A 22,497-nucleotide genomic window follows, 5' to 3' on the forward strand; every position below is an offset into this window, starting at 1 on the left:
GCTAAGCCTGTGCTGTGACCCCAGCCCCCTAACTAGGATATACAAAGAAAAAATTGTGCAGTAATAGAATGAATAAAGGTTTACCTTAACCAGAAAATGGTTTTGGACTGCATTTAGACTAATTTAATTAATTAAAATAAATCCTGGCAGTATGGTGGCTAAGTGCTTAGCACCTCTAAAGCTTTCCCCTGGTTACTCAGGCTCCTCCCATACTTGAAAGATCTAAAGATCCATACTTTGTTTGCCCCAGTATATAAATTAGTGTGTGTGCAAATCTTTTGTCATGGGTTGGCATCCTATCCTGGGTGTACCCTGCCTTGTGCCCCAAGTTCCTTGGAATTAGCTCCAATCAATCCTACACAGGATTAGTGGTATAGCGTATAGCCCAAGTACCCGTCAGTAATGGGAAAAAAGTTTTTGAAACACAGGTCGTTAGAGCAAACAAGAGTCCTTTTACATTTATTTATAGCTTAGCAGCATGCAAATGTAAGATTTACTAAGTGTTGTTTGTATTCCATACAAATTCAAGAAAATATTCAAGGCCATCAAAGGTAAAATTGTCCACATGTGAAATCCTGTTACTTAAAATTGACAAATATAATTGGATTGCTATGCAAATTTTAAACTACTTATTTTTTATAGACTTACAGTGACTACAGTGGCTTGCAAAAGTATTCGGCCCCCTTGAACTTTTTCACATTTTGTCACATTACAGCCACAAACATGAATTCATTTCTTTGGAATTCCACGTGAAAGACCAATACAAAGTGGTGTACACTTGAGAAGTGGAACGAAAATCATCCAAACATTTTTTACAAATAAATAACTGCAAGGTGGGGTGTGCGTAATTATTCAGCCCCCTTTGGTCTGAGTGCAGTCAGTTGCCCATAGACATTGCCTGATGAGTGCTAATGACTAAATAGAGTGCACCTGTGTGTAATCTAATGTCAGTACAAATACAGCTGCTTTGTGACGACCTCAGAGGTTGTCTAAGAGAATATTGGGAGCAACAACACCATGAATGGGATAAAGTTATTGAGAAATTTAAAGCAGGCTTAGGCTACAAAAAGATTTCCAAAGTCTTGAACATCTCACGGAGTACTGTTCAAGCGAACAGTTCTGAAATGGAAGGAGTATGGCACAACTGTAAACCTACCAAGACAAGGCCGTCCACCTAAACTCAAGGAGCTGAACATGGGGAGCACTGATCAGAAATGCAGCCAAGAAGCCCATGGTGACTCTGGACGAGATCTACAGCCCAGGTGGGGGAATATTAGTATTAGTTGACCTTTACGGAAGAGTGGCAAGAAGAAAGCCATTGTTAACAGAAAACCATAGGAAGTCCCGTTTGCAGTTTGCCACAAGCCATGTGGGGGACACAGCAAACATGTGGAAGAAGGTGCTCTGGTCAGATGAACCCCCGAAATGGAAAATTTTTGGCCAAAATGCAAAACGCTATGTGTGGCGGAAAACTAACACTGCACATCACTCTGAACACACCATCCCCACTGTAAAATATTGTGGTGGCAGCATCATGCTCTGGGGGTGCCTATCTTTAGCAGGGACAGGGAAGCTGGTCAGAGTTGATGGGAAGATGGATGGAGCCAAATACAGGGCAATCTTGGAAGAAAACCCTTTTGAAATCTGCAAAAGACTTGAGACTGGGGCGGAGGTTCACCTTCCAGCAGGACAACGACCCTAAACATAAAGTCAGGGCAACAATGGAATGGTTTAAAACAAAACATATCCATGTGTTAGAATGGCCCAGTCAAAGTCCAGATCTAAATCCAATCGAGAATCTGTGGCAAGATCTGAAAACTGCTGTTCACAAACGCTGTCCATCTTATCTGACTGAGCTGGAGCTGTTTTGCAAAGAAGAATGGGCAAGGATTTCAGTCTCTAGATGTGCAAAGCTGGTAAAGACATACCCTAAAAGACTGGCAGCTGTAATTGCAGCAAAAGGTGGTTCTACAAAAGTATTGACTCAGGGGGCTGAATAATTACGCACATTGGTATGATGTTCTTTTTCTGAAATGCTGTGTTACTTTTACGCCAGATGTAACGGGACACGCACCTTCCAAAAAGTTCAACTTTTGTCTCGCCACAAGGTATTTTGCCAAAAGTCTTGGCAATCATTAAGATGTTTTTTAGCAAAATTAAGACGAGCCTTAATGTTCTTTTTGCTTAAAAGTGGTTTTGCTTAAGTTGTGTGCACGTCTGGGATCGATTCAACCTGTTTCCGTCAGTGGAAAGCCAAGTGTAGCAAGTTTACAAAAGTTTTACAGACCAGGGTCACTACTGTTAGCTAATACAAGGAATAAAAAAAAAAAATAAAGTGCACTATACCTTGTTTTGCCAGCGGGTAACATTACCAAAGCCACCAGTCCCAAGTCTCTCCTTAAGTTCCCAGGGACCACAGTTCTGTGGCTGCATAGGGGGGGCACGGCTCATTGTGACCCCAAACTTTCACAACTGCCATGAAAAAGGGAGAAAAATTACAACTTATTAATATGGAAAAATAAATATACATACTGCATGAAAAAATTAAAATGAAAAAAAAAAAAAAGAAAATATATAAAAACCCTGTATATAATACGTATGCACTATATCGCCCAAAGTATACAAAACCCTGTATATAAAACACACACACTATATTGCCTAAAGTATTTGCTCACCGGCCTTGAGGCATATGAACTTGAGTAACATACAATTCTTAATCTGTAAAGTTTAATATTATGTTGGGCTACCCTCTGCAGCTACAGCAGCTTCAACTCCTCTGGGGAGGCTTTCCACAAAGGTTACGACAAGACGCCCCTGTCATTTCGAAACCATTCCAGGTGACTGCCTTGTGATGAGAGAAAGCCATGAGTGTTCCCAGCTGCCATCAAAGCTGAATTGATTAACACTTTTTTTGTTCATTACATAATTCTGTAGTTGTATTTTCAGTTTAGGTGTCTTAAGTATTATTAAGTAATATTGAAAATAACAAATATGTAGAAAAACCACTGAAGGAGAAAGTTTGTCAAAACTTATGCCAAAGGCTGACCTTCATGTCTTAAAATAACAATTGACTGTTGTTGTTGTTGCTACTTAATTACATGCATATGTTATTTTACGTTTTAAAAAAAAAATTTGTGTGTGCTGCCAACGTCTTCATGCTAAGCGTCACAGCAATACTGGCCATAATGTTTTGCATTGCAATGCTTTGGCTGATTGATGTGTGTACCAGGTATCACTAAAAGTTTGGACACAAGTTTGGATTTATTTTCTACACTCTAGAACAAATTCAGGATATTTTTTTTTAAAAACTGTAAAATAACATACGCATTATGTAATTAAGTAACAACAACAGTCAATTGTTATTTTAAGATATGAAGGTCAGCCTTTTGCATTTGCAAAACCCATCAAGCACCAAGATAAAACTAAAATTTTGCTTTGCTGACAGTATGGCACATTCATGGCATTCTCTCAAGATATTCACCTGGAATGGTTTCTAATGTAATTTAGATCGTCAATTGTCTTGTGCAGAAAAAGGAAGGATGGCTGCAGAGTCAATTTCCCTATTAGCGCAAAAACTACTGTACACACCCTTATTATGACAAGAAACACAATCACTCCAGTAATTGTTTACATTTACATTGATCATTAATTGTTCATTCTGCTTTCGTATGAATGGTATACTGAGAGGCAGTAAATGCAATAGAAGCCAGCTGCAATAAAAAGAATAAGAAGGGCATATTTTCTAAAACATTAAGTAGGAAGATTAACCCATAAAACTCAAGCAGCATGGAGATATGACAGCAACACAGCATTTGTCAATGAAGACAAAAAAAATAAATAAACAAACTGCTTATAGAGAATTCCTACCGGACGGAAGGGGCTTTAGACATTAAACTGTGTATTTGAGTTTTCTGATATACCTGTATAATGCAGAACTAGGGTGCTCAGATTGTTCAGCCACAGATCTAAATCAACCAATACTCACTTAATTTTACTGATCGGTTGTCTCTTAACTAGGGCTGCACGATATATTGAAAAATTATTGTTATCGCGATATTGGTATATGCAATATCTGTATCGATAAATAAAATTTAATTTATGTGCCAAGCATTTGTGTCCAAATTTGACCAATCAGATGGGCTCTTACTATCTTTATACCCGCTTATATCTTTATACTCATATCTTTATACTTAAATTTTTGTTTAATAATATTTATGTTTATTTAAAAAAAACTAACAAAAAAACTGGCAAGCCAAAGGAAATATTTTGTTTAAAAGACGCTCATGTTTTAAGACACTCTTGATGAGTGCATGGTTACACGTAAATAAAAAGTAATGTTTGAAAGTAATTCATATTGTGTTGGCAGGTCTATGGTAACAGCAAACCAGAAATCAGAATATCTGCTGAGGGTTTTAAGTCATTCATAGTGTTTTGAAGTCTAAATATTTGCAACTTCCTTGACATATAGTTTCTTTTTAGCCTAAATTAGATTTAATTACATCAGACGAATATCTTAGTATGATCATTACATACAAATGATTTAAAAAAAATAGGCAATAATAATAATAAAAAATGCATTTCTCTAGGGAAATGTTATATCGCAAGAAATATTGTTATCGCAAAATTCAACAGTATTGCATATCGCATATTTTCCTAATATCGTGCAGCCCTACTCTCAACTGTCTGTTTGCAGCAATCAATACTATTGTAATGATGCAAAATACATGAGTCGACAGCCACAAGTCTCTTTAAAAGACGTCTATGCGATTTTCAAATATACTTTTTTTCTAAAGCATAATTATATGAGGAAACATCTGCCAAAAGTAATATTTCAAAACATGTCAACCATCTATAGCAGAGGCCCACTAAAAGCTTGAGCCTAACTCTGTAGAGAATAAAAAAAGATTAAAACCCTTAGCACACAAATACTAATGAAATGAAAAATAAAGATTGGTTCCCAGCTTGAAAATTAACAGTCATGATTCATTGCGAAATACAAAAGTGTGTCTGTGTTTATTTAAAAAGGTTCAGAGTTTCAATTTGTTATTCATTGAAGCAGCCTGTTGCATACAGTATGTTGCCTTACAATAAATAAAATATAAAAATTTATGATACTTTTCTGATCTAAATTATATATATATGCACTGCTTTTTAGAATAACTCTTTTTATAACTATACACAATAAGCATATAAACAACGCTACACAATGAATAGAATAATAATAATTTGAAAAAATAAAAGTATTAATGAGCGGGCCCAAGCATCTGTGCCATTGCCACTCAGGCGCACCACACAACCATGTGCCTTGAGTTGGCATGAGTTTAAGGCATCGTGACGGCTTAACCTGTTTTTCTGGTGCGCCCGGGTGATGATGCAAGCAACGATGATCGCAAGCAACAGTGAAATCAGCAACTGAGGCTTTTTGGAGGTCTTAACATGCTCAAAAGGCACACAGGTTGAATGTTTAGCACGTTAAGACCTCCAAAAAAACCCTGATTGCTAATGTCACTCTATGTGGGGCGGATTTGGTGGCTGTATAGTGTGTGTGTGTGTGTGTGTGTGTGTGTGTGTGTGTGTGTATTGTGTGTGCGTGTCTCAGCGGCCTTCAGCTCTTCTGTGTTGTCAGGTCTGGTGTCTCACATCTTTTTCATCACGGTTCCCCGTAGATTCCCTATGGGGTTTAGGTCGGACGAGTTTGCTGGTCCACCAAGGGATACCACGGAACCATGGTACTTAAACCAGGTATTAGTACTTATGGGCAATGCAGGGAGGTGCCAAGTCCGGCTCGAAAATGAAATCAGCATCCTAAAGCTGATCAGTGCTCTAAAACGCCTCGTAGATGGCTGCGCTGACCTTGCACCTGATAAAACACAGTGAACCAACACCAGCAGATGACATGGCTCCCCAAACCACCACTGACTGCAAACTTTACAATGGACTTTAAGCAACTTGGATACTGTGCCTCATCTCTCTTCCTCCAGACACAGGGACCTTGATTTCCAAATAAAATGAAAAATTTACTTTCACCTGAAAAGAAGACTTTCTCCCACTGAGCAACAGTCCAATCCTTTTAGTCCTTTGCCCAGGTAAGACACCTCTAAAGTTGTCTCATGACATAATCTTGACACAAGGAATGCAAGAGTTATAACCCATGTCCGAGATACATCTGTGTATGATGGCTCTTGAAGCACTAACTCCAGCTGCAGTCCACTCCTGTTGAGTCTCCCCCAAATCCTTGAATGGGCTTAGTTTTACAATGCATTTAAGGCTGCAGTTATCCCTGCAGCTTTTGCAGCTTTTGCACCTTTTTCTAGCACATTTTTCCTTCAATTCAACTTTCTATTAATTTGCTTGGATACAGCACTCTGTACACAGCCAGGCTTTTTAGCAATGACCTTTTGAGGCCCACCGAACCAGACTAATAGACCATTTAAAGGCCCAGGAAACCTTTGCAGGTGTTTTGAGTTAATTAGTGGATTAGAGGGTGACACCATGGGTCTCCAATACTGAACTTTTTCCACATTATTAAAATTTTCTGAGATACTGAATTTTGGGTTTTTATTAGCTGTAGGCCATAAGCATTTAATTTTAAAAGAAATAAAGACTTGAAATACATCAGTCTGTGTGGTGAATCTATATAATATACTAGTTTCACTTTTTGAATTGAAATTAACTTTTCAATGATATTCGATGATATTCTAATTTATTATAACACACTGTTCAATCTGTGTGTCTTTTGTGCATGTTAAGATATCACTGAATATGGCAGGTTTAAGGCATCGGCCTGGGTGCCATCAGCAGTGGGTGCAACCTACAACCTTTGTGCCTTTTGAGCATGTTAAGACATTAAAAAACCCTGGATGCCAATGTCACTCAATGTGGTGTCATAATGGCTCAGGTGCTTGGGCACTTGCGTGTTTAGGATATGTTTTTGTAGGATGTGTAGTGTGTGTATAGTGTGTGTATGTATAGTGTAAGACATGTAGTATATGTATTTAATAGTGCTGATGTCATAAATGTGTCTTTTACCCAAAATATCTGACCTTTTGTTGAGTTGAGCCCATGAAATACATAGTGAAAATTGTTCTGCTCAATGAAATCCGTAATTGTGTATGAGCTATGCAGCAAATGAGCAGTATGAGCTTTCCCGCCCTGTCATAGTCATGTCGTCATCATGCTGAAGTCATAGTTCTTGGGCCATAAAAATAATCCATTAAAAAATTAATTGGGTGCGTTTTATAACTGACTTCCTGTTATGCAGAGCCCATCACATGCAATGGAAAAGCTGTTCAATTCAATGAGCCCTAAATGTGCCACGGCCAGGGCCTAGCAGGTCAGGCCTCCTAATGGCAGCTGATTTCAACCTGCGTGCCGATTTTCATGACTTTTTAAGCATGTTAAGACCCCCAAAAAGCTTTAGGTGCTAGTTAAGGGCCACTATGATGACATAGGGCTGATGTCATAGTGCTTGGGCCCTAATTACAGATCCCAATTAATCACAGACACCCTTAACCAATGATCAGTGATTAATATCGGCCAATTCTGATTTCTGTGATCAGTCCCAAAACCTATGTAACCACCCCGATGTAGAACCAAAGTTATCATTTCTTTAAAATGTATACATTTTACTGCTGGCAGAATATGGCACTGCTGGCAGAATATGACGTCACAAAAATGCAGTCAAAATTAGTCAGACCTTCATAGTCATATTGCGGCAAATTAACCATTATTTTGGGAAAACATTATGCAGAAGAGACTTGCTTGGGCCAAGAAACACAAGGAATGTATGCTAGATCAGTGGGAAACTGTGCTTTAATCTGATGAGTCCAAATTTAAGATTTTTGGTTCTAACTACCATGTTTTTGTTAGAGGGTGAATGGACTGTTTCTGAATGTGTGGTCCCTGCTGTGACGCATGAAGGCAGTAGGTGTGATGGTGTTGAGGTACTTTGCTGAGGTGCATATTCCAAAACTAGATGTGCCACTTCATTCACGTAAAATTTAATTGCACACATATTAAATAATGCACAATGACATCTTGTTTTACATTTTAATTTTAAATTACTATATCTTCTCTTCCTGTGGGCCGATTGCAGTGAAACAAAGCCTATATGTTAGTACAAGCTCAGCCAAATACACCTGATTAAAACCTATTAACATTTGTTCAGTAGTTTTTACATGATGGGTGCAAAAACAAACAGAGACCTTTTTTTTTTATGTTTTTTTACATTTGGCCTCTATACACCACCACAGATTTAACAATCCATAACTCCCAGACATTTTGAGGCAGGACCACTAAACTTTACAGCCATTCATGACACCTCGGCCCAGGATAATGCTTCTGCTATTGTGCCCTCCAGAGTGCACCCAAGGGGCAAAAGCTTAAACTTCCATGGCTTTCACACTGTCAACCCCAGGTCCATAATCATTGCACTCAAGGTGTCATAAAGAACATGGCCACCTATGTTTTGCTCCTGCATATTTGAAGCGTGTTTTTTCCAATCAATTAGGAAATATTCAGAATTAGTTTCACATATTTCTTTAAAAATTTGAACAAAAGTTCACTTATTTTTCAAATCGAAGGACTTATTCACACATTCAGGCAGAAAGGATTTTCCATATTCAGAATTTGCTATTTAAACTACTAGAAGTTTCTTCAAACCAAGCTATCCTGGCAATACAGTACGAATTCAGCTTTTAGACCTCATGCAGCAGCAGGAAAGCTAATCTTAACCTTGCTATTAGCCAGCAAGGCAGGCTAGAAAAGTTTTTCCTTGCACTTTAGCTGCAATTTCTTGTAAAGCTACATTTTCCAGTCCTTATTATTGTTGTTGTTAATATTATCGTTATCATTATTATTATTCTCAGTATTATATCATTTCAAACATTACATGTTAAGCTTTATATAGTATACATCTTAAGGTATAGACATCACTGTAGTACCCATATTCTGTCAGCAGGAGAAATATCTGTAAGTTTAACAAAAGGACGAACTGAAAAGGACTCATTTTAAGCAGCTTGCTGAAAGAGTCATGAAAGATGACTAATTAGATATCAGCATTTTAACCCTACCCCAAAAAAAAATCAACTCTTTGTTGTCCTTGTATCACTTTCGTCATTTCTTTCGCAGCTAGCTACTGTAGGTTAACTATCGGTTTTGTTTTTGTTTTGTTCTGTTCTGTTATTTTAAACAGATCAAACGACATCGAGATAAATCTACCGAATTTGCAAAAGAACGACGGAATATGGTAATCAATTACCGGTTAATTTCCGAAATAAATTTCCGAGGAAAAATATTTTTAGTGAGACCGACAACATTCACGCGCATATTCAAGTCTCTTTTTTAAATAACGAGCAAACAAATAGGATATTTACCTTCACAACTGAATCGCTTGCCTTCACACGGTTTTTCGGATACGGGTAACAACCATGGAACTATGGATTTAACACGCTACCCTTTGTGATTTTCTTTGTAATTTTCAAGCTTTCCTTCTTACACTATAGGTACATCGTGTTTTGCTCCACTTCCTGAAACCGAGTAAACTGAAAAGTCACTTCCCGTAAGTCAAGAACGCCTCTGTAGTTTACTATACGGAAAGATCAACAGCCGAGGCTGTTGTAGTAAATATACTCTATTTACTCCATAAAGATAAATAAATACATAAAGTTTACATAAAGGTGCTATTTTATACATATTTGTATGCTGTCGGGTCCATAATGTTACGGACAGGTTTAAACTGTGGACGCCACAGTGGATTTAACAATGAAACGAACAAATTATGATTGAAATGCAGACTTTCATCTGTAATTCAAGGAGTTTAACATTGACGTGAATGCATTAACTGTTTAGGAATTATATACTTTTTGGTGAAAACCCTTCCATTTTCATGTATGAAAGTGTAATTGGGAAAACAAAAAATAATCAGAATATTGGGATTATTTTTAATATTTGAATGTCAGTCAGTGACTTGCTGTGACATGCTGTGTTCTCTCTCTTCAGTTGATTTGTCAGACATTCAGTGAAGCCACATTCAGTTATTTGAGGGACTGACTTCAGTTTTGTCTTTAATAAGTGAAAAGTATACTCATTTGCATTTGTACGAGGTCCAGTGGCAGATTCTGTCCCTTTTCCTTTTGTTGCTTTTGTTTTGGGACATTAGATATCTACTATCCCACACGGAAAAAAACTATATAAACATATATGTTTTGATATAGGTTTGATATAGGTTTTTAATATATGTGACATATATAAAATTGGCAGTTTTCCTATATTATATGTGCATATGTGTACCTATATAGACATATATGTGACATATATAAAATTGGCCATTTTTCTATATTATATGTATATATATGCGTACATATATGTGTACATATATACGTGCATATATGTGCCTATATAGGTACATGTATTCACATATATATGTACGCATATATGTATGCATTAATAAAATCTAGGTACACATATAGGTGCATATATGCACGCATATATACATGCATACATGTACCTATGTGCATATATGCACCTATATTTTTACCTAGATATTAGTAAAATTGTTACAAATCCATAGCTGCTAGACAACATAAATAAAAGCCCAAAATGTAGAATTTTTTTTTTTTTTTTTTTTTTTTTTTAAGAACAATCAAATAGTAATAGAACAAAAATATAGTACAAGAACAAAAATAAGACAAAAAACTCAACAGGAAGAAAAAATATATATATTTTGAGGACCTTCTCAGCTTCGTGAGCTTTGAATTGATAGATGTGCCTGTCTGCCCTCGGGTGGCTGCCGGCCACTTCTTCAATGTAGCATCTAGAGAAGACAAAAATAATAAGACAGTATAATAATAATAAATGATTATTTATTAAAACTTCAGACGACAACAATTAGTGCCACAGGTTATTTGCTACACTATATGTTCTACAAAATAGAGGACTACACACCTTATATCACAATACCCCAGAAATGTGGCTTTAGAGAAAAGGTAGGATTAAGAAGTAAGCAAGCGATGAATTAGTATATAGGACCCAAGCAGATACAGTAACAATAATGGGTGCCCTACCTTATGCAGTCTCCAATGCCTAATAAACGCGACCAGCTGCTCCCCATCCCCTCTGGTTGGCTTTCCACCTTAAAGTAATATTTCAAAATTATTATTAAAGGGGGGTAAAATGAAGGTGGAGAAAGCAAGAGTTTTTTATATAAACATCACGTTTTCTTGAGGTCCAAGAAAATACAAAAATGCCAAGTAAAAAAGCGATGGCCTGCACACAAACATAATTTATTCCACAGAACATGACTGACTTGTTTTTTTTTCAAGGACAGAAGAAATTAGGAACATGTTTTGTACCATTCAGGTTGCAGCAAAGTCTCCGAGTCGAAGGTGCCCAGCAGCAGATTTCGCACCATGGCAGTAGCAGAGGTGGCAAGACGGGCTGCTCTCCACGCTTCTGCCTGGCAAAACACCCCAGAGCCCTTTCAATCTAAAAAATAATTTCACATCACAATATTAATTTTAATTTTAAAAACTTTTTCATGTTTCATACTGATTCTTGCTTAGCTTCCCAATAGTTAATAGGATTTTATGTATAAATGCAGATTAATGATAAAGATATGAAACAGTGTTTTAAGCTAACCAAAACGGAGCCAAATACATATTAGCAACCATAATCTAAAGCTATCCAAAACAAGGTTAAATACATTAGAACATTTATAAAGATCTGTAAACTCCATAAGGCATTAGCTTAGCCACCGGGAAATATCATGTGCTACAGACAGCATGTTAGCATGATTTACCTAAACTATGTAAATGGCATTGAAAGCCAATGTGTCACACAAGCTGACAAGAGCTAGCTGATGTGAAGAAAATATTTACTAATATTCGTTTAATATTATCAGAATAAGAGTTATAAGACTTAATAACTTACCCAGTGTGTCCTGTTGGATCTATTCTCTCTTTAAAATGCTCCTGTTCGTCGTCAGAGCCACACAGTCTTCTTCTGAGGTAAATGTAAACTCCTCCCACTGTCCAGAACATTCTGAAGAGTTCCCTTGGATGTGTAGTAGCGCGTGTCATCTTCCAAACGTGCAGAAAACTGAATCTTTGTGTAAACTCAAGCCTGTCTTTGTGTGTGTGTTTTTCATGCTGGTGTCAGGGGGCGTGGCCTAGTATGTAAATTAGCCTGACTGATTTCCGTGTGATTGGCGTGTGGGCGTGTCCTGCCTCGGGTCATTAGCAGATAATGAAGTGCGACAGAAATTCTAAAATGTGTATAACTATAGTTAAATTCCATAACATGCCAATTACATGTGATACCAATTTCACGTGTTCGCACATAAGTTTTTTTTTTCCAAAGTGAGATATGAGCTAAAATGACCAGATCCTGCCATGAGCTATACAGGAGACATATCTTGTATGTACATATAGGGCTTATATGTGGATATAAAGAATCAATACAGGAGACCTAAAAGGCCTGTATATGCACATATATGCACCTCAATTTTGCCTATATGCAGCATATATATTATCGTATATATGCATATATACTGCACATAGGCTTCATATATGCGCATATATCCTCATATAGGTCAGGATATATGCGCATATATCCTCATATAGGTTCTTTCCATGTGGGATAAAGCACTGTCTCTTCAGTTTTTAAGCATGAATATGGTTTTATATGCTTCAGATTTCACATTACATTCATTCAAAATCACATCATCAATAAAAGCCAGAACACTGCCTTTACCATGTTTGGTAATGATGGAGCATGCTTTGGTTTGCATCTTAGAAGTAAAACTTCTGTATTTACCTCTATTAAAGTTTTTCATTTGCAATTTTGAAAATAATATGCCTCCATCCTCAGGAATATTTTTAACTTCAAAATATTTTTTTTAGCTTTAGTCCATCTTCCACGCGTTTTGGTGTTGCTGAGCTCACCAGTGCATTTTTTCTTTTTAAATATGTACAAAATTGTGGATTTGGCCACTCCTAAAGTTTCTGCTATCTCTGTTTCTGTCACAGTACCCATAAACCCATAAAATCTGTGCCAAGTTGTGTGTGACTCCTTGATGGGACCAGCCAAAAGACTGGCAATAACTTGTGACACATGATGATGATTTTTTAAAATAACTCACTTGACAGAAAAATAAAATCCTGCAATACAAAAACAATAGGACAATAGTTTGAGAATGACATATTGCTGTACACTTGGAGTAGTACAGGAACTCATCCTGGAAGTGATGATAATCCACACATTCACACCCTCACTCAGAGCCAATTTAGCATAGCCAATCCACCTACTGTATAAGCATCCAAAGAACCCAGGGGAAAGCCATTGGGGCTTAGCAAGAACCTACAAAACTCCTACCTTCAATGTCACTGTGCTGACCAACTATACTCTCAGAAGTTATGAACAAATATGACACAGGCAGAGAGTTTTACAGAATGTAAAATGCTGCATGATGAATTTTCAATGCAGTAAAAAAAAAAAAAACTCCCTTCTTTTTCTTCCACACATGGCCATGTGTTCATTTCCTGTGTGAGTGTTTCCTGGTGTTACACCCTGAATGCGGACAGATATACACATCTATTACGCATGTCTCTGCTTCAGTGTTTCCCATGTAATGTTTGCTTACTAATAAGAAATTTTTACAGTCTTGTTATAGAACCCAAGGGGTCCATATCTTGCTTGACATTTAAATGAAACTGTCCTGAACTTAAGGCTCAAGGTCCAGGAGGTCCTCAAGGCTCAAGAGTCTTGCTGTTCCATTGATAGCTTAAATACATCTTTGTTCAAAGTATAAAAATATTTTTATAAAATCTTCTGTATCAGATATTTATTCATGCAACATAAATATTTTCCACTTTGGTATATGTTAGGTTTAAAAGAAGAAGAAGAGCGTCCAAGATAAGTTTTAAGGTGATTTAAGAGAAGAAGAGTTATTGCTTGTTTTGTCCACCACACCTTGATACACTTACCAGTCCGGGCCCGATTGACCGGGAGACACACACACACACACACACACACACACAGAAAGAGAATGTTTGAAGATCTCTGTTTATTCTCAGCAAAGAGAGCACATTTCAAATTCAAATTTTATTTGTTACACAGTCATACACAGTACGATATGCAGTGAAATGCTTAGGCAACTGCTCATGACCTAAAATAGAAGACTAATATGAGAATTAAAATATAGGGTAAATAAAACTAGAAAAGAATAAAATAAAATATAAAAACTAAAGTTAAAAAAATAAATAAATAACTGTACGACAAAAATACACAATATAGAAAATATTTGAAGAATGTATAACGAAATATAAAACAATAAGAGCAGCTAAACGGGTAGGTATATTTATGTAATTTTTGTGTGGAATGGTGTTAGAATAAATAGTGATGAATGAATGGTAATGTAAAAAATTACATTTAAAGTGCTGTGTCCCGAACATCAGTCAGTTATGTCAGTTATAGAGAGACAGACAGGAGCGAGGAAATACCTTTACATTCTCCTGACTAAACAAAAGGGTTCTAGTGGACAAGAGCCATTTAGATGTATATCTGTATGAATACAGGATATAAAAGGTGTTACCACATAAGGCATAAGGAAGCATAGTGAGGGGGCTTTTCTCAGAGCAGAGGAATCTTCTTATTAAATTATAATGTCTTACAATATTTTTAAATAATGCAACCACGAGTGGAGGCACAATCCAGTGTTTTCTTGTGCCAGTCCCAAGTCTGGATAAAATAAATACGGATACGTAAAACATTTGCCAAATCAATGATGTGAATTACGAATATAAATCCCATACCGGATTGGTCGTGGCCCGGGTTAACAACGACTGGACTCGCCACTGGTGTTGTTAACCTACAGGGTGCCGGTGGAAATTGGGCTAATGTTGGTCGAAGAAGGAGAGGAGGAAGGCGTGTTCGAAAGCAGAAAGAGAAGAGGAAAGGCAAGAGTTTAGGAGTGAGAGAATTCCAGAGGAATGGAGGAGAAGTGTATTGGTGCCAATTTTTAAGAACAAGGGAGATGTGCAAAGCTGTGGCAATTATACAGGTATAAAGCTAATGAGCCAGACAGTGAAGCTGTGGGAAAGAGTAGTGGAAGCTAGGTTAAGGGCAGAGGTGAGCATCTGTAAGCAGCAATATGGTTTTATGCCTAGAAAGAGTACATCAGATGCAGTCTTTGCTTTGAGGATGCTGGCGGAGAAGTACAGAGAAGGTAACAGGGAGTTGCATTGTGTCTTTTTAGATTTAGAGAAAGCGTATGACAGGGTGCCAAGAGAGGAGCTGTGGTATTGTATGAGAAGGTCTGGAGTGGCAGAGAAGTATGTTAGAGTGGTGCAGGACATGTATGAGAGCTGTAAGACAGTGGTGAGATGTTCTGTAGGTGTGACAGAAGAGTTCAAGGTAGAGGTGGGTCTGCATCAAGGATCGGCTTCTAGCCCCTTTTTGTTTGCTCTGGTGATGGACAGGATGACAGATGAGGTAAGACAGGAGTCCCCATGGACTATGATGTTTGCAGATGACATTGTGCTCTGTAGCGAGAGCAGGGAACAGGTGGAAGAAAATTTGGAGAGGTGGAGGTATGCTCTGGAAAGCAGAGGAATGAAGGTTAGCCGCAGTAAGACGGAATACATGTGTGTAAATGAGAGGGACCCAGGAGGATCGATGAGGCTATAGGGAGCAGAGGTAAAGAAGGTGCAGTATTTTAAGTACTTAGGGTCAACGTTCCAGAGCAACGGAGAGTGTTCAAAGGAGGTAAAAAGGCGGGTACAGGCAGGTTGGAATGGGTGGAGAAAAGTGTCAGGTGTGTTGTGCGATAAAAGAGTATCAGCGAGAATGAAAGGAATGGTGTACAGGACAGTGGTGAGACCAGCAATGCTCTACGGCTTAGAGACAGTGGCGCTGAAGAAAAGACAGGAGGCAGAGTTGGAGGTAGCAGAGCTGAAGATGTTGAGGTTCTCTTTGGGAGTGACAAGGATGGATAGGATCAAGAATGAGTTCATCAGAGGGACAACCCACGTTAGATGTTTTGGAGATAAAGTCAGAGAGGCCAGATTGAGGTGGTTTGGACATGTTCAGAGGAGAGATTGTGAATATATCGGTAGAAGGATGCTGAGGTTGGAACTGCCAGGCAGGAGGTCTAGAGGAGATTTATGGATGCAGTGAGAGAGGACATGAAGTTAGTTGGTGTGAGAGAAGAGGATGGAGAGGATAGGGTTAGATGGAGGCAAATGATTCGCTGTGGCGACCCCTGAAAAGGAACAGCCGAAAGACAAATAAGAAGTCTTACAATATTTTAAAATACTTTTAAATTATATTATTTGTTCACCAAAATATATCTGTTACAAATCAGGAAAACAAGCCAGTACTGATGTTTATTAGTTTGGTTAATGCTTAAAGGACTGTTTTGCTAAAAACAGCTTTCTGCTAGCATATATCATGACGTGTAATACAGTGTGGAAAGCACTCACTGAGGTACACCCAGTCTGCCTGTCATGTGGCAGCAGCACAGAGTTTAAAACAATGCAGATGCAGGTCAGGCGCCTGAGGTACAGTAATGCTTGATTTCTTGGTGCCGCATCTGCTGCTGAGTATTTAAGAAACTTGGATTCTGGGATTTTCACAAACTATCAGTCGTCAGCTGTGTAAGCAGAAAAGCATCTCAGTATGCACAAAACATTGAGCCTTCGGGTGGATGGAATATAACAGTGGAAGATCACTTGAAGACCAAAGTGTCAACCAAAAACATTGGCATATGCTCTTGAAGCTTTTTGCATTCTGCTCACCTTTCTCCTCTGAATGTTACCCTTATCCTTCCACAATCCACGCAGAATATTGTTTTAGTTGTCTTCTTGTTTGTTTGTTTGTTTGTTTGTTTGTTTTCACAATTCTGTATAGACTATGGTGTGTGAAATCCCCAGTAAATCAGCTCGAACCATTTAATCTCTTCAACAACCATGCAAATGGTAAACTCACAGAGATCACACTTTTTCTTGGTTCTGCAAGATTTTATGAAATTTGCTGCCTGAATAAAAAATTGCACAACAAAACAGATATATAGATGTTTCTTTCATAGTGTATGGTAAATTTTATATCTGTAAATATATCCCTATTCAAAATTGCCACTATATTACAACTGTTTATGGGATAGTACTTAAGGTTCTTTTATCGATGATGAGCATATCATTGATTTTTAAAAAAATAATGGAAAAAATAAAATTACCATGATTGCGATCTTGCAATGGAGCTCTCCCTATCAACCTTCTTCTCAAGTTGAGCCAGCTGGGTGGTAAGCTCCTGCATCTATTCCACCATATGCTGTGCTAGGATATCAAGCTCTTTAGCTCAACGCTCAGTGCCATGCACCCACAGCAGTTGTTATACTCCAACTGCCTCTCTATGCCACAACGTATGGGGATTCTCCTTACACTGGACACCACCAAAGGATACCTTTCTGCTGTATTTAAAAAGGCACATGTTTTATGATGAGCAGCAAGCTTGCCCATCCGCTTTGTTAAAATATTGGTCTTGCGTTTGGCATAAGTGCAGATTCTAGGACTTTATTTAAATAATTATACAAAGTATCTGTGAAAAAAAAACTGAAATTTAAAAAAGAAACAAAACAGAACAGGAAGCCAGATAAACAGAAAAGAAATTGTAATCGAAAACAGATCAGATTAGATGTGACACGCCATGCTAAAAAAAAAAAAAAACGATAGCTTTAAAATTAAACTAATCAGAACATGGAACAATAACACATGTATGGACATCGGAAGCACAAGACATTATTAACTTAAAAGTCCCAAAACCTCAAAACACAGAACTAGTTGTAGAGCACTCTACAATATTTATCCCTGACATTAAGGGATAGATGATATGCTTAAATATAATGTCCAACATGGTTTACTAATGCTTAGTTCAAGTATCTCTGCTTTTTGTGTGCATAGAGGACACCCTTTATAACAGCTAGAAGTTAAAATAAATTAAGGTGCAATTACATGAAGTTAGCTGTAAGTAACTAATGACTAGTTGTAAAGTAGTTGTATCACCAACCTTTGTACTCACATAATTTAATGTACAGAAAAAACACTGTATGCAAGACCCGTAAACCTAAAACAATTAATTCCAATAGATAATTATACTTTTAAACTATTCTGCCATTTAAATCATTAACTGAGTCTATTAATTAGTTTTATGTACAGTGGCATCCTTTAATAAAGTGATGTTTGGATGATATTTGACCGGCAATTTGTCTCTGTTATAGTGGCGGTGAAAAAGGCAAGCTCCACAGCTACATAGAAGGCCATCTGCCAAGCCACAGGAAACCACCTGTGACTTATACTTGCTCTACATATATATATATATAAATTCAAGCTTCGATTTAAGATTCAAAAAACTTTATTAATCCCAGAGGGAAATTGCTTGATACTTAATACTTGCTCAGTGTTTAAAAAAGAAATTAAGGAAGGAACCACATCAACACAATTACAGTTCTAAAATCTAGGAAAAAATAAAACAATAAAAGTGAGGATCACCAATTAATGATGTGTTATACAGTGAAGTGAATATAAATTAAAATGAAATAACAAATCTTGAGTATGATAGTAGCCAAGGGTTTAATGTGAGAAATAAGACTAATTGTAAAGTTTACAGTGTGTTCCTTCACACTCTGCCAACTTGGGATAGGGTTATGGTTACCTATTTCCAAGTGAAATGCCCAATTTACTTTTCTACTGAAAAGTTTCTTTCATTTATTTCATCTGATTAAATCCAGTATGCTTCAATGCAGCACCTGCTGTGGTTTACCCTCCTTGAGGAGGGTGTCGATGATGATCTTCTGGACAACTGTCGAGTCAGCAGTCTTCCCCATGCATGTACTGAACTAGATACAGAGATATATTTATACTGTATATTTATACTGTATGAATAGTATGAACTGTATGAATAGAAATTTGCTCAACTTGAAATTAAATACAGTGGAACCTTGGATTGCTAGAATAGTTCGTTCCGGAAGCGTGCTTGTATATAAAAACACTCGAATTTCAGCAATAAAAAATAATGACAGCTCAGATGATTCTTCCACAACCACAACAAAAAAAACATTAAGACAATTAATAAAAAAAATATAAAGTAAAAATAAAACAAATTAACGCACACTTTAACTTTAAAAAAAAATAAAAATAAATTCTAACAGATAAGTGTTTTTGTTGTGTTTGTGCGCGGACGTGCTGTGTATGTGTGTGCGTGTGTGTTTGTGTATGAAGCTAAAGTAAGAAGACAGGAGGAATGACTGCCTCCCCCTCCCTCCTCTCGTCTTACAGAGTAGCCTTCCCTCTTTTCTTATTAATCGTGACAGAGCAGTGTTTCCGTTAGAGTGTTGTGTGTGTGTGCGTGTGTCGAGAGGCTAGAGGAGGAGGAAGCAGGCACACACACACACTAACGGAATCAGTCTGAAATGGATCTTTAACCTCTCTAATGGCACTTGCTTTTGCCTTATGCACACACGTGTGTTAAAATAAACACATGTACACATGTGCGTGAAAGGACAACTTTCAAACACACACAAACACAAAATAAAAGATGCTTTATGAGCACGCATGTGGTCACAGTGTTATAGTAAACACACTGGTGTTGATTTTACGAAGGAGAAACAATTACCCACAATTCCGCTTAATAATACTACTACTACTACTAATATTATTATTATTATTAATAATAATAAATTAATAATAAGAAAAAAAGAACCATTGGCTCAGTTGTGATCACGTGATGGAAGCAGGAAGCGCATGCATGCATTTTTTAAATCATAATTTATTAACTATTTTTGCTCAGGTTCCACTGTATTCTAATATTTTGAGATACATGATTTTTGATTCCCATGAGCTGTAAGCTATTTATGCATTCATTAATTCATTTTCTATGCCACTCATCCTGTACAGGGACACGACGCAGAGTACATTTTACCTCTTTCAAATGAAGCAGACGAGGAGGGGGCTAAATTCTGTCAGTGACACCTGACTTTCTTACAAATAACGCACATTTAATTCAAAATATTATAAACACAGACCAATAATTTGCACTTTTTTCATTTATTTAATTGTGTAAAAAGGCTAATAAAAATAGGTAATAAAAAATGATTATGATGTGGAGGTGAATTGGTTTTGACTTCTGGTTATGAGTGACAGCGTTGGGGGATGGGAAATTGATTGTTGATTGTCGAATCGTCAATTACAAACATAGTGATGGAGAGAAAAAGGCAGAAGCTGTCAGGTGCCCAATTTAGGAAAAAAAGAAAAGAAGATAAGGAGAAACAGGCAAAAGATAAAGGTATGCAACAACGTTCTCTCTGTATGATTAAGGTATTCACCCAGGCTCTTTTCTGTTCTGGCACTTAGGTGGTGCAACGAACTTCCTCTAGATGTCCTTACAGCAGAGACTTTGACTATCTTTAAACGACGACTCAAGACGCATCTGTTTCTTTAGTACTTGGACTAACAAAAAAAAAAAAACCTCTTCCCAGTTGTGTTGGACTAATGGCACTTAGTTATTAACCTAGTTAACCCAGTATAAGTATGTATCCAATGATGTAAACTTTAAGGGCGTCTGCCAAATGCCTAAATGTAAATGTATTCATGTCATTATGTTAATTAGTGGTATGACGTTAACTCTTAGGTTTGTTAGCCTTCTTGCCTATGATACTTGCTATGCTTACCTTGTTAAAAAAAACAGAGTAAAAGCCTAATATACAAACAATTACAGAAATTTTAAAAGTTTTCTATTAAATACCATTATGACCCATTAACTTTTTCTATTAAACTATTACAAAATTCCTTATTGTAGTGTGTTTTGGACACTTTTCCAATAGGATTTACCATCCCACCCACCAATAGAATCCATCATATACCAGCAGACATTGTTATACTTACCATTAAAACTAATACAATTCCCATTATAACAATTAAATCCATTACATCTTCTATTATTTTTGCGCAGGGTTCTATTGTTGTCAGCAGTGTATACAACATAAGATCTAATTAAATTTAACCACAAAAGTATGCTTTGCAACAAAACTGTTGCAAGTACAGTTATTTATTCCCATTGTTTATGTTAATATTGGCTATAGCCAATGTATTAACAATATATTTACAGTATACTGTAAATAGCCAGTGTAATTTATATATACTGAACAAAAATATAAACGCAACACTTTTGTTTTTGCTCCCATTTTTTGAACTCAAAAAATGAGTTGAGATGAACTCAAAGATCTGAAACATTTTCTACATACACAAAATAACCATATCTTTCAAATATTGTTCACAAATCTGTCTAAATCTGTGATAGTGAGCACTTCTCCTTTGCCGAGATAATCCATCCCACCTCACAGGTGTGCCATATCAAGATGTTGATTAGACAGCATGATTATTGCACAGGTGTGCCTTAGACTGGCCATGTGTAAAAGGCCACTTTGAAAGGTTCAGTTGAATCACACAGCACAATGCCACAGATGTCGCAAGTTTTGAGGGAGCATGCAATTGGCATGCTGACAGCAGGAATGTCCACCAGAGCTGTTGCTCGTGCATTGAATGTTTATTTCTCCACCATAAGCCGTCTCCAAAGGCGTTTCAGAGAATATGGCAGTACATCCAACCGGCCTCACAACCGCAAACGACGTGTAACCACACCAGCCTAGGACCTCCACATTCAGCATGTTCACCTCCAAGATCGTCTGAGACCAGCCACTCAGACAGCTGCTGAAACAATCGGAGTGCATAACCAAAGAATTTCTGCACAAACTGTCAGAAACAGTCTCAGGGAAGCTTATCTGCATGCTCGTCGTCCTCATTGGGGTCTCGACTTGACTCCAGTTCTTCATCGTAACGGATTTTGACAGATTTGTGAACAATATTTGAGAGATATGGTTATTTTGTTTATGTAAAAAATGTTTCAGATCTTTGAGTTCCTCTCAAAAAAAATGTGTTGCGTTTATATTTTTGTTCAGTATACATGTAGATAGTTTAAAAGACACTTTCCATTTGCTATAACTCTGTTACGTGACAAAGCATATAATTTGCGGCAGTAAATTAACCAGGGAGCTAATTGTTCCTCCATTAGATTAGATTAGATTAGATTAATAAACTGTTTAATGACAGACATTTAGCATGTTAGGGCATGTTTATTTAAATTTGCAATTTTTAAAACTAATATTGTAGCCAACAGTCTTTTGATGTCAATTTCAACTGCGTTCTGTTTCACTACAGTATTACTACAATAAAACGTGTGGTGTGTACAAAATTTTGTACAAGGTTTAGTCCTGTTTTTTTTTTGTTTTGTTTTTTTGAGGAGTAGGGGGTGGCTTTAGGCGCCGGAAGGGGGTCTCGCCCGGGGAGCAATTCAGTGTAGAACTGCCACTGTGTGTAAGTTTATCATAGTTTCATTATTTATTAAGCCAACTATATACTGTTTATATGAACCGACTAAACAACGGTCAAT

The 22,497-nt window shown here is 37.1% G+C and overlaps 1 protein-coding gene and 1 long non-coding RNA gene across 2 annotated transcripts in view; both read right to left on the minus strand.

Annotated features, from left to right (window-relative positions):
• Positions 1 to 9,533, minus strand: part of ikbkb (inhibitor of nuclear factor kappa B kinase subunit beta) — a 91,260-nt gene extending 81,727 nt beyond the window's left edge. The window contains exons 1-2 of the mRNA XM_053504919.1: positions 9,375 to 9,533; positions 2,347 to 2,472 (exon numbers count right to left, since the gene is read on the minus strand). Coding sequence (XP_053360894.1) covers positions 2,347 to 2,451 — 105 coding nt within the window. The 5' untranslated portion in view covers positions 2,452 to 2,472; positions 9,375 to 9,533. The remainder of the gene's footprint in view (positions 1 to 2,346; positions 2,473 to 9,374) is intronic.
• A 1,173-nt stretch (positions 9,534 to 10,706) lies between these two features.
• Positions 10,707 to 12,485, minus strand: LOC128530709 (uncharacterized). The gene is made up of 3 exons (XR_008361147.1): positions 11,352 to 12,485; positions 11,064 to 11,131; positions 10,707 to 10,813 (listed from the first exon to the last, which is right to left on the minus strand). It is a non-coding gene; the product is annotated as an uncharacterized LOC128530709 (long non-coding RNA).
• Positions 12,486 to 22,497: the final 10,012 nt, after the last annotated feature.

This window comes from Clarias gariepinus, chromosome 9 (assembly GCF_024256425.1).
Source record: "Clarias gariepinus isolate MV-2021 ecotype Netherlands chromosome 9, CGAR_prim_01v2, whole genome shotgun sequence".
NCBI classification, from domain to species: Eukaryota; Metazoa; Chordata; class Actinopteri; order Siluriformes; family Clariidae; genus Clarias; species Clarias gariepinus.